Raw genomic sequence first — 13,269 nt, forward strand, 5'->3', positions numbered from 1 at the left:
TGTAAAACACAACTAAGGTAAAAGGAACCAAATAGAAAATGCAACAGCAAGCAATAAATCCTTGTCAGAGCTTCCAAGGAAATGAAAATCATTGTTTACTAAGAAAATCATTGTTTACTAATTACAATGACATCCACTGCTGCACACTGCAATATCTGATATAACTCAGGTGGTGTGTATTCCATATAGACTCCAAACAAGAACATATCACAGGGTACTATATACCACAATATTAAAATAAAATAAAATGACAAAAAGACAAGTCTTTAATTCAGAAGAATTATCTGGATGACTATATGTTCTGTGAAAATATACCCATTACAGAAAAGGTCTACTTAAAATACCACTAAACAAGCCACTCAACATCTTAGACTATGGGACACAAAGAATACTGCAAGCTTGTTAAACAAAATTTTTACACCACTACACAATAACATCTTATAAACACCAGGGCAGTTATGTGAAATTTTGTTTACTCACTGTCTAATAACAAGTTTGCTAGCGAAAACCAAAAAGCTGACATTTTATAATCAACTTGTGTGTGTCTGACAGTTCCATGTATTAGCTGTGTGTCACTAAAGTACTACCTCGCTTTAACTGACCCAGAACCAACAGACATCTAATTTAACCTTTAGTGGATGGGGTAATATATCAAGTGTGCAACACCCTGGACTGGGTAACTTGGAGGTTGAAAAAATAAAAAAAAATCTCATCAATGGAAAGAGGAAGATATGCAAATGCCCATGGTATAAGAATTTTTTTTTTTTTTTTTTTTAAATTCCCCCCCATCTTCCAAGAGACGTTGAAAATGACTATTGACAACCCATTGTGGGGCCTCTTTTACAAAACAATCGTAAACTTGAAGAAGTTATACGTGATTTTTCTAATAAATGAATTTTTTATGTTTCGTAAAATTATAATTACAGATCACACAATATCAACACAGATGAAGTAAAATTAGTAACAAATTCTGAGGATATTTGTTGTAAAATATTTACGTAAATTTACTGAGAACAAAGATGCAGTAGTTGTTTTGGCTTTACATATATGTTTTGTTTTATAATATTTCCTTGCACTTTTCTTTGCAAAATTACATTTACAACTGACATACTATCATAAAAGATAAGGACTAAAACGAACAGCAACCCCTTGGTATATTTATGAGCAAATTTACCAAAAGACACCATGTGAGACAGAGAAGGTAATACGTCCTCCCTTGAAGTCAAGAGCAAAGCTAAGCCCTGAGGTACCCATCTCTCATCTTATCCAGTCTAAAAGTTGCCATTAGTGAATTTATGGGCTATAGAAGTAGTGGCACCTCTTTTCCGCCCGATTCCCTTCAAATCAAACATGCGTAATATTGCTTCTCCCCAGGATAAATACGTCCATCACCCAAAACCTCTTATTACTATTTCTGAGAGCCTATCTGTCCATTAACAGTTAATGGAAAAAATTCGGCCAAGGGGTAGTGACTGCTTTTTGTTTACATTTACTCGCATACTAACCTCAGAATTAGCGTGAAATTGACTTACCGTATATTTCCATGTTATAAGACCACCTTTAGATAAGACATGATGAAAAATTATGGCATATTTTCATAAATTTATCTCATATCTGTAGTATAAGACAGCTACTAAATTACAAAATCATCCATGTACAGTAATACCCGGAACTTATGCAAGGTTAGGTTCCAAATCCCCTCGTGCAAAGGGAATTTTTGCATAAGTTTGGCACGGTCTCTAAAAATGCTAATAAAGTTATACCTTTAGAGTTTGAACACTAAATATGACCCTAATCAAGCTCCCTAAATATTAAGCTAACTTTTAAATGAAATTAAGGTTACTGCAATTTCATTTCAAAGTTAGCTTAATATATTACCCTTTAAAAAAAGAAATAAATGGTTCTTAAAAATATAGGTGTGTGTGAAGATTCCACATCAACAGTATTTCTCTCCTTTCCCCCTTCTGACCAACCGATCTATTATTGGAAGTCTTCTCAACCGATTTTGAGAAATTCTTTATTCTGTCTCTTTCTCTTTGTTCTGAAATTCCTTTTCATGAACAAACTGCTTTTTATTTGGCTAAAACAACTCTTAGTTATGTCGCTAACTGAGAGAGAGAGAGAGAGAGAGAGAGAGAGAGAGAGAAAGGAGAGAGCGATGAAGAAGGAGGGGGAGGGAAGGGGAGAGGAGAGGAGAGAGAAAGAGGAGAGAGAGAGACGAGAGAGAGAGAGAGAGAGAGAGAGAGAGAGAGAGAGAGAAATAAATGGTTAGAAAAAATATAAGTGTGTGTGAAGATTACATACACATGGATGGGGAGAGAGAGAGAGAGAGAGAGAGAGAGAGAGAGAGAGAGAGAGAAGAGAGAGAGAGAGAGAGAGAGAAATAAATGGTTAGAAAAAATATAAGTGTGTGTGAAGATTACATACACATGATGAGAGAGAGAGAGAGAGAGAGAGAGAGAGAGAGAGAGAGAGAGAGAGAGAGAGAGAGAGAGAGAGAGAGAAAATCATTGATCGCCAATCAGCAACCTTCTTCCTCCTGTCACATTACTTGGCATATTGACAGTTCTGGACTTTGAGCTTCTGGTGGAGTTAAAAAGAAAGATGAGGGAAGGAATTCTTTATATGCATCAGTTATATATTATTATTATTATTATTATCTGAAAATATTAATAAACATAGTACATACTACATGTACCATAAAAATTCTCTCATCTCATCAAGTTTTTTATTTAATGTTCTTCAATTTACACATAAAAGATTGAAAACTTATAAATTACATTAAAAAATTAAACAAACACTTTTGCAGGGTTTCTCCAGGATTCAAAAATGTTTCGTTTATGTTACCATGTATGATAATTAGTTGGATTCCAATGAAAGGTTTGCCCTATTGGGAATTCCCTCAACTCAAATCGCGTAAGATTGAGGTATTACTGTACAGGCTAGCTTTTGCAATAACAGGTATCTTATGATATATTGGTTATGAAAAGATGATGTTACTTCAAATACTGTTTTACTTACTGTATCCTTAGAAATTCAAAATATAATAAAAAGGCCAATTCTATATCATGTTTTTCCAACACATATTGCCTAAAAAGGAAACATTATTTTGTTTACATTTTATCGCCAATCACAAGCAACCCCTAACAAATATAATTATGTACAATAATCATTATCGTTACATAATTATCATTCAAGTGACTGAATTGTTCTAAACAATTATTTACCACCAAAATGATAATGAATTTTTAATGAAAAATGAATGTTATGCAATCCTAAATGTTATTACTACCGTAATTACCATTAAAATTTCTGTAAGGTTACCAAAAGACAAAGGTTGCTAAGAGAGCAACCATAACTTAATGTTTACATTTTGTCAGCTGGGCTTGCATAGATAAATATTATGATAATAACATATAAGGTAAAAATGGTTTTATTACATTCAAGATTCATCACTAATGACAAACAACCCCTAATAACAATACAATAATGTAAGATAATTATAGTTTGTATGACTGAATTATTCTAAACAGTTACTTGCCACCAAAATGTTAATAAATTCTTAACAAAAAATTAATAGTATGTTATTACAACCGTTATTACATTGCCAATAAAATTTCTGAAATGTTACTGAAAGATACAGGTTACTATGAGTGCAACCTTAACTCAATGTTTACATTTTGTCAGCAGTGATATGTGATGATTTCATTGATATAGAATTATTGCTCAAATAGGCTATTTATTATAAAGACATGACAATAATATATGAAGTAAAAATGGTTTTGTTTCCTTTATTATAAGTTTATTTCATAATGTGAACCTTTTCATGTCAGTGGTTATCGCACCTAGGCTAAGGCCAGTAGTCTACTGATGAACATAACTTAGGACTTGAAAAAAACAATGCTTCACTTTAACAGACAATCAGCTTTAACAGTCAACCTTCCGCCTCTATTAGTCCGTTAAAGCGAGGTTTCCCTATAAATTTTAAAAAATGGCACATGGGAGGCCATCTACAGATTCTTTCAAATACATAGTTCCCCCTATAGAGGATGCGTACCAGACCACCTCCCGCAAATAGCTAGACGCTGTGAATAGTTGAAACCCCTACAATAAAAACGCTTAAAACTGCCTATTATGTTAGTTAAAACTCAAGAAAAACCCACTAAAAATGTTTATACCTGGTTTTTCTCAATAGTTTTATCACAAAAAGTACATTTCATGATAAAATTGATGAAAAATACAGGAATTTGTGGATATTTCTAATTATAAAAATACTGCGAATAAGCAAATTTTCTGTGAATAATGGGGGTATATGTTCCAGACAGAAATCTGTGAATACGCGAGTCCATGAATCCCAAGTGCGCGAAAACGAGGGGGTGGGCTCACTGTATATATATAATATACACCCATACATTACACATTCCTCAAAACCAATACTTTGGTTAAATATTGCCAAATTTAAACTAATAAAACAAAGTTAAATAGCAAAATTCAGAAAACAAAAATATCATCACATAGACCAAACAGTTTCTAATTCTTCCAGGCAAAGCAGAGTAATTCCAATCGACAACTTTACTTTTAAAAATATGCCAGTCAGGAAACAGTAAAGAAGTAGTATTCAAAGCCTTCCTTTTTCTGTATTTCAAAGAATTCTGCTGTCTCTGATATTTCCATTTAAATTTAATACACAACCTGAACGGAACGATGCTACTTTAAGTACAACTTTCTTAATGTACGGAGACCTTTGTAATGCTAATACTATTGTCCCTAGCCATGATATCACTTGCACACCTTACAACATGAGATTAAAAATACTACACTCATTTGCTCAAGGGTAGCAAAACATGATAAATAATATTTGGAATTGCCTGTGATTTAATGAGCAAAATCACAATAGAGACAATCTGCATTTAAACCCTACAAATGAAAATTTCCATCTTCTACTGATCACGTCTACCCAACCGTTGAAATGAACAATAAACAAAATATTCATTGCCCAACATACATGGTGGTGCCATATTATAAGTCCTATTAACTTAAGCACTGATGTTTACAGTGGTTATTTTTCAAAAATATTACCTTCAAAGAATTGGATCTAGAACTGATGCTCATTTAGTTTTCTACAGCTCACCTCATAATCACAGTATATTTCACTATAAAACCTGAGGTACTTTACTTCTATAAATAGTACACTTATTTTACATAATACAAGGATGTAATGCTTCCTTTGCATGCACAACTTATACATGCATTGCACTCCATCCTGAATTTTCTTTATAAAACATACTCACAAAAATAACATTTTACCTTAACTTATACCAATATTGTGAAAAATGAGACAACTAAAGTAAAAGACCTTACAAGAATTTAAAATTCTTATTGCTTTTTCATAATCCTATAAATTTGCCATTTTATTCTTAAATACAGTCATCAAACTCAGATTTTAGTAAAGTACAGTATATGAATTATTCATATGAAAATTGAGAGGAACCAGCCACTCTATCATAATATATAAAAAAACTATTCAATGGGGCCCTGAATAATTGTCATTATTTTAAGTAAAAATCTTAAAAGTCAATCTATTTTTAACATAGACTGGTTTTGAAAAAGTCTTGCCATTAAAACTTCACACAGTGTATGAACACTATCTTTTTTAACCAACACTCAAGAACTAAATCTCTGACTCCATACAGTAAGAATGACACACATAAGAGGTGTTATCAGTACAATCACTTACCCCACTGATATTAATACAACTGTGCTTGAAAGCATAACACATGACTAAAATTTACTTCTGAGTTATTGTATATGTAAAGAATCCTATTTAAGGGGAGCACCGACAGCATAAAGACTAAAAAAATAAATTTTTAGTTAACAGTTTGGACAGTTTAATGTTTAACTAAATATATCTATGCTTTTGGACAGGTTTAATGTTTAAAAATCATATTCATAGTTTTGAACAGTTTAATGTATGAATAAACATGTACGTACTAGATTATTATGAAATAAAAATAATTCTTTCATAACTTTATAAACAATTCTGAGAATTTATTTCATGGTCCCATGAACTAAGTGGTTGCTACCATGCATCAAAGTACAGGCAGTCCCCGGCTTACGATGCTCCGAGGTTACAATGCTTTTCAATCACAACGCTGATCTGGCAGAAGAAATATGACTCCAAAAATGCAAAATAATCAATACTTCAAGTTTTTTTGTATGAAAAATGCAATAAGAATGCAGTTTACATAGTTTTTGATGCACCCAAAGCATTAAAAGTAAGGTCTTCTTAGGATTTTTGACAATGTTCCGGTTACAACGATTTTCAGCGTACAACGCGTCTCAAGACGGAAACCCCATCATAACCCAGGGACTGCCTTATATGAAAGAGAGTCGCAAAATCTAACTATGAGTTATTTTTGAGCTAACTGTTGATGGATACATGATAGAATATGAAAACCTTGATATTACTGAGGCTTAGCTATTATAATGTGAATGACTAATTCCGTACACACAAAAAATGCATATACATACATACAAGATAAATGTAATGTATATAGCAGTATGTGTAATGGTTATACACATTAGAAAACTAACTTTAAATTATTACCTGGTTCATTGTTAATGTCTTCATACATCATTTATGGATTATGTGTTTTTGTTACTTAAGTTATTATTCTTCACTTAATTAATTGCCAGCCTCTTGTGTTTTCTTGAAATTTAATGAAGCACATCGATTATCTATCTGATGAAGCTAAAAATTAAGTAAAAATATTTGGGGAGTATCTTTAATTCATAACTTTAAAAATGTAAACAAAATTTTTTTGCTTAAACTATGAACTTAGAGGCTGAATTTTTGGGTTTCCTACTTATTTATACTAAGCATCAGCTTGAATAATATCAAGTAAGACTGAAGCAACTCCCTTCAATGTTGAGCTAAAAATCTTAATTCATACCATACCATACCAAACTGCGGTCGGCACTCCTCTTAAAGTCCTCATTTAGCTGGCTTAATGCCCTTGAATAACAATTTCAAACAAACACTGTTGCAGTCACAATTTGCTTAGCACTGTAAAACTTGCAACAATACTGGGTGAACCTAATTAAAAAAAATAATAATCAGCAATTCCCTTTTATCATTAGATTTCCTGAACTGTAAGAAATAAAATGCTTATATTTTGGTATAAAAGAATCATATAAAGTCTTACCTAAGTATCACTACCATTTCTCTGTGGAAAATGATAAAACCTGTAGGTCTTACATTGCAAGAACTTCAAATATTATATTTCAAATACATAAAAAGTTTATCATTATCACCTTCAATTGAATACAAAGGTGAGTCTCAGAATATACTGCCAACACACGTATGAAAAATCACCAAACTCTATTCACAGTAGTTACTATTGAGATATGGACAATAGAATAAATCACAACATGATGTATGTTTTTGCTTTTTCCTTCAAAAAGGCTGAAACTGTAGAGGTAGTAAAACCAAACATTATACCTTGAATACATCAATCTTCTTGAAAACTAACCACATCAATCGATCACAACACCAATGTTCATCAAAACAGCAAACCTCAAAAGATTCCTTGAATAATTACTGCTGACCGTCATCATCTTCACTAATTCTGGAAATAAATGGAAAACATCTAAAGGTTGTGTGGTTTGGTTAAAACAATAATGTAATAAATTTAGATTTAATATCAACTGTAATTAATATTATCATTATTAGTTGTACAAGTTTTTTATGTTTCTTCATTACTAATCATAAAGTATAATATAAATCTAGCATTTGTTGCATGAATTTTGGGCTTCATATATTTTATGACTGACTCACTGCTATGTTATGTAATGTAGTAAACAAACCAATGCCCGAACAAAATATATTTATAAATGAAAAAAGTCATTACCAATCTATAAAAACATACTACAGTGGGTCTCTGTAATCGTGGGGGATAGGGACTACAACTACGTACCTGCGTTAAGCAAACGTCCACATTATCACACCCCACAAAAAATGCTTAGGCTATAGCCTACCTGCCCACTTCAATACTTAAATAGCCCTACCTATAAAAATTATTATAGACTAACTGCCTTTTTAATAGTTCAAACACCAAATATGTATACCTTAAACTATCATATGGGTATTCACCATTGATCTACCATAACCTATGTTGATTGAAGATGATACACATGAGCATACTGCAATTTAAAACTATCCAAAGCACAAGCACCAGTGTTGCCAAATGTGGCAAACTGAAATCTGCTAGAGAAGCCTTCAAATTCTGCAATTTAGACCAAAATAGACTAAGGATAAATCTGTATTATACTGTGATGATCATTACTTACCTTTCTGATTGCTGTTATACTCCTGGCACCACATCCTCCCCATGAAACAATAGATTAGACTAACTTCCTAAGCATCAAGTGAAAAAAAATCAAGGATTGTCATCCTCTTCAGCTGCTTCTAATTCCATAATTGTAGATGCCGATGAACTTGCTTGACTTGAGAGTGATGCTGATGATAACTTGAGCTGTATGCAGCCATTGTGCCTATCTTTTCCAAAACACTTTTTGGAATGTCATATGAATAGCATCTCTAGTCTTTTCAAGCCAGTCCTAACAGCCAACACTGCATTAACTGATTTTAAACTTAGTCTGTTTCTTGGCTTATTTTTTACTATATTCAGCTAACTGAAAAGTCTCTCTACTTCAGCGTTAGAGTGGGGCAATGAGAGTATACTAATGGCCAAGTCAAATAATTCTTGGAAAGGATTAAACCCAGATGCGTCTTGATAAGTTCCAACTTCAGTCCAAAATTTTACAGTGGAATTCTACTCGGACCACTGAACTATTGACAAGTTTCTCCACTGATTTCCAATTTCTTCAATATCTTCATTATTATAATCGAATAATTCTGCTATTTCAGTAATAGGATCTTTTACCTGATTCAAGCAATCTTGTATGGAGAAACGAGATAGTTTCCGTAAAGCCTAAAAATTGTCAGGAAGTCTGTGTTTTAATCACTGCATAATTTGACTGCAAATGATATACAGCATTTGCAAATATTATTTTCAATCTCTGTTGAAATTTTAGAATCCCTAAATGACAATTATCGTTTATGTGAGGAGTTGAGAATTTACTGTAGAAGTGCACCAAGTGTAGTCATTTTGTTCATTTTTAGGGGATTTCGGGAAAAAAATATACTAAATTTTTACATTCACATGAAATCTGCTGTAAATCTGCCAAAGTCATTAAAATTCCGCTAGATTTCCCGCTATCCGCAGCAGAACTTTGAAATCCGCTAACAAAGGTTCAAATCCGCTAAATCTACGGATTTTTTGCTAACTTGGCAACACTGGCAAGCACACAGTCGTAGTAGTTGTAAGCGGGATATGCCTTTGAATCGGCTCCCTTGCTTGTTTTATTCCTCCTTTGTTCGTGTTTGTTTGAGTTTCTTCTCTCTGAAATACAGTAGTGCCTCAGGATACGAAATTAATCCGTTCCAAAACGGCCTTCATAACCTGAATTTTTCGTATCTCGAACTACGTTTTACATGTAAATTGCCTAATTCGTTCCAAGCCCTAAAAAAACACCACAGTAAATTTTATAATAAAGCTAAATTGACCATCAAACAATGAAATACAACAATTTGGACCATTCAATACCTAACCTAACTGTGATTACCTGTAAATAAAGTGTATTAGTGTACAGGGCACAAGTAATACTGTACATACATGTATGTACATATGTAGTAAAATGTGGAACCTTAACTTTCGAGTGAGGCGATCTCCGAAAGTGGTGACAGAGGAGGAGGACAAATGGCAGAAAACATGAACACTTAACTTTACGAAACACATTAAAAAATGGCAGAAAACATTAATACTGAACTTTATAAAACACATTAACAAATGCCAGAAAACATTAACACTGAACTTTACGAAAAAGCTAAAATTAAACTTACTTTTTTTTTTTCACAAAATTTCAATTTCTTCACCACTCTCAATTTTCTGTTATTTCGTATCACTTGGATCTTCCTTTTTGCTTACTACTTAAGGCCTCTTTAAAAAATAACTATCCAAGGAAGATTGCTTCTGCCTGATTTTCAAAATGTTCCTGAAACGACTCAGGCAAACGTCATTGCACTACACAAGCATACGACCCGTGTAAGCCTTTGGGGTGTCTCTTTTCTACAAATGATTGCATTTTATGAAAAGCAGCTAGAGCATCCTTAATTTCTGCTGTTGTCATAGGGTCCTCCTCCTCCTCCTCGCCACTGCTAGAGAACTCTTCTTGAACGATGTTATGTTGCATAGCCTCCAACTCCTTCAGGTCATCCGTCGTAAGCTCCTCTTGGTGCTCCTCAAGAAAGTCATTGATGTCGTCCTTGTTGACGACCAGCCCCATGGACTTGCCGAGTGCAACGATCTCGTCAAGATCTGGTTGCGAAACAGTTTCAGGATCGTCAACTGTTTCTGAATTTGCATCAGCTTCGCCCACGTTGAATCCCTTGAAGTCTCGGGCGGTTACAGCATCAGGCCAGAGTTTCCTCCACTAAGAATTCAAGGTTCACCTCGAAACCTCCTGCCAAGCTTGATCAATGAGTCGGATGCATATGACGACACCGAAATGCTCCTTCCAAAATTCATGTAAGGTGAGGTTTGTGGTATCGATGATGTCGAAACATCTCTTGAAAAGATGTTTTGTATACAGCTTCTTGAAGTTTGATATCACTTGCTGGTCCATGGGCTGGAGGAGAGGGGTGGTGTTAGGTGGAAGATAAAGAGCCTTGATGAAAGAATACTCCGCTAGGATAGCTTCCTCGAGGCCAGTAGGGTGAGCAGGGGCATTGTCCAACAACAGCAGACATTTCATTGGGAGGCGCTTCTCTTCCAAGAATTTCTTCACTGTCGGGCCAAAACACAGATTTACCCACTCGGTGAACAAAAGTCTCGATACCCAGCCTTTCGCATTAGCCCTCCACATCACCGGAAGCTTCTCCTTTAGCACTTTGTGGGCCTTGAAGGCTCGAGGAGTGTCAGAATGATACACAAGTAGGGGCTTCACCTTACAATCCCCACTGGCGTTGGAACAAAGTGCGAGCGTAAGCCTGTCTTTTATAGGCTTATGCCCGGGTCGCTTCTTCTCTTCCTCCATGATGTACGTCCGACAAGGCATTTTTTTCCCAAAAAAGGCCAGTCTCATCACAGTTGAAGACTTGCTGAGAACTGTAGCCTTCGTTGAGCGTCATCTGGTCAAATGTCTTAATAAAGGCTTGGGCCGCTTTCGTGTCAAGCTGGCAGCCTCCCCATGCCACACCACCGAATGGATGCCAGTTCCGTTTACGGAATTTATCAAACCACCCCTGAGAAGCCTTGAAGTCTGGGGTTGCCGTCGATGTCCCTTCTCCGTCGTCTTCGCCCTGGGCAATCAGATCACCGAAAATAGCGCTGGCCTAGTGGCAGATTGCCGTCTCGGTTATCGTATCGCCAGCGATTTCCTTGTCTTTAATCCATACCAGAAGCAGCCTCTCTGTCTCATCATGCATGTGGCTCCTCCTGTTGGACAAAATAGTCACGTCCTTGGAAGGTGTAGCTGCTTAAGGATGGTGCCTGTCGTCGACGGATTTCGGCCGTATTCCTTAGCGATCACACTTAACCGCATGCCAGCTTCATACTTTTTAACTATCTACATCTTTGTCTCCATGGAAAGCATCCTCTTCTTTCCGTGAACTTCAGCAACATTCTTGGGACCCATGGCTAATTAAGTTAATTAAGTTCACACACAACACAATAAAGTAACTTACTACGAAGAAAGCGAAATCACTAACATGAACTTACGTTAACAAACAAAATCTATGTGAATGAACGAATTCCATGTGCGTACGATAAACGCTGATGCGACGAAGTGGTCAAAGGACGCCTTTACGTAGAGGGATGATGGGACAGATGCTGACCAATAAGGAGAGCAGGATCTTAAGGCGGTGACTAGCATCAGGAACCAATGGGAAAGCTGGAAGATGGTGGCGAGTCTAATCAGTTGGTGGCGCAAGAGTTTTAAAATTGTTCTCGGCAGTCCGGGCAAATCTCGGACTTTACCCTTTCGCAACCTGAATTATTTTCATATACAGAAGCAAAATATAATCTTCGTCTTTGCTTTCGTAACTTGGATTTTTTGTAAGTAGGGACTTTCGTATGTAGAGGTTCCACTTACCACATTTCTTTTAGAAAATCTTTCCTATTCTCCACTTCCTCCCTCAGTAGATCTACCAATAAGAGTATATTAGCTACTAACTCCTCTTCATTTTCTTGATATGGTTGCTGCACTAAACTATATCTATTTCTAATCTCATTGTACGCTGGACAGTTAGTTAGCCCTTAAACGCCGACTGGACATATTTTACGTCGACATTTTTTGTCTCTCGGGTGCCAACTGGACATATTTTACGTCAACATTTTTTGTCTCTCGGGTGCCAACTGGACATATTTTACGTCGACATACAAAAGTTTTTTTAAAAATTCGCGGAAAAATACTTTTAGGCCTACCAGCCGAAAACTCTTGAATCACGCGCCTTGGGGGATGCTGGGAGTTCACGGATCAAGGTGTTGTTTTGTTTACAATCATTACGCAGGCGCGCAAGCGCGAATTTCTTTCTTGCCGCACTAAAAAGTATCTGTGACACATCTCGGAAATTATTTCGTCAATTTGACATAATTTTTGTACCATTTTAAATTAGCCATTACAAGGAGTATTATATATGAAAATGTGCGCATTTTTATGTAGAATACAACAAAAAATACTCATGATTGTAGCTTTTATCAGTTTTGAGATATTTTCATATAAATAATGATAAGTGCCAAAATTTCAACCTTCGGTAAACTTTGACTCTACCGAAATGGTCGAAAAACGCAATTGAAAGCTAAAACTCTTATATTTTAGTAATATTCAATCATTTACCTTCATTTTGCAACTAATTGGAAGTCTCTAGCACAATATTTCGATTTATGGTGAATTTATGAAAAAACTTTTTCCTTACGTCCGCGCGGTAACTCTTCCGAAAAAAATCAGAAATTTTTTTGTGCGGTTGTCATAATGTTTACACCATTTTAAATTAGCCGTTACATAAAGTTTTATATATAAAAATGTGCGCAATTTATGTAGAATACAACAAAAAATGATTGAAGGTTGTAGCTTTTCTCATTTATGAAATATTTGCATATAAATCATGATAAATAGTTAAAAAACCATGTTCGGTCAACTTTGACTACC

At 35.0% G+C, this 13,269-nt stretch overlaps 1 protein-coding gene across 1 annotated transcript in view; it reads right to left on the reverse strand.

Moving 5' to 3' along the window:
• Positions 1 to 2,376: 2,376 nt before the first annotated feature.
• Positions 2,377 to 13,269, reverse strand: part of LOC135215287 (glycosyltransferase-like domain-containing protein 1) — a 296,564-nt gene continuing 285,671 nt past the window's right edge. Inside the window, exon 12 of the mRNA XM_064249831.1 lies at positions 2,377 to 7,628. Coding sequence (XP_064105901.1) covers positions 7,598 to 7,628 — 31 coding nt within the window. The 3' untranslated portion in view covers positions 2,377 to 7,597. The remainder of the gene's footprint in view (positions 7,629 to 13,269) is intronic.

This window comes from Macrobrachium nipponense, chromosome 5 (genome assembly GCF_015104395.2).
Source record: "Macrobrachium nipponense isolate FS-2020 chromosome 5, ASM1510439v2, whole genome shotgun sequence".
In the NCBI taxonomy this organism is placed as follows: Eukaryota; Metazoa; Arthropoda; class Malacostraca; order Decapoda; family Palaemonidae; genus Macrobrachium; species Macrobrachium nipponense.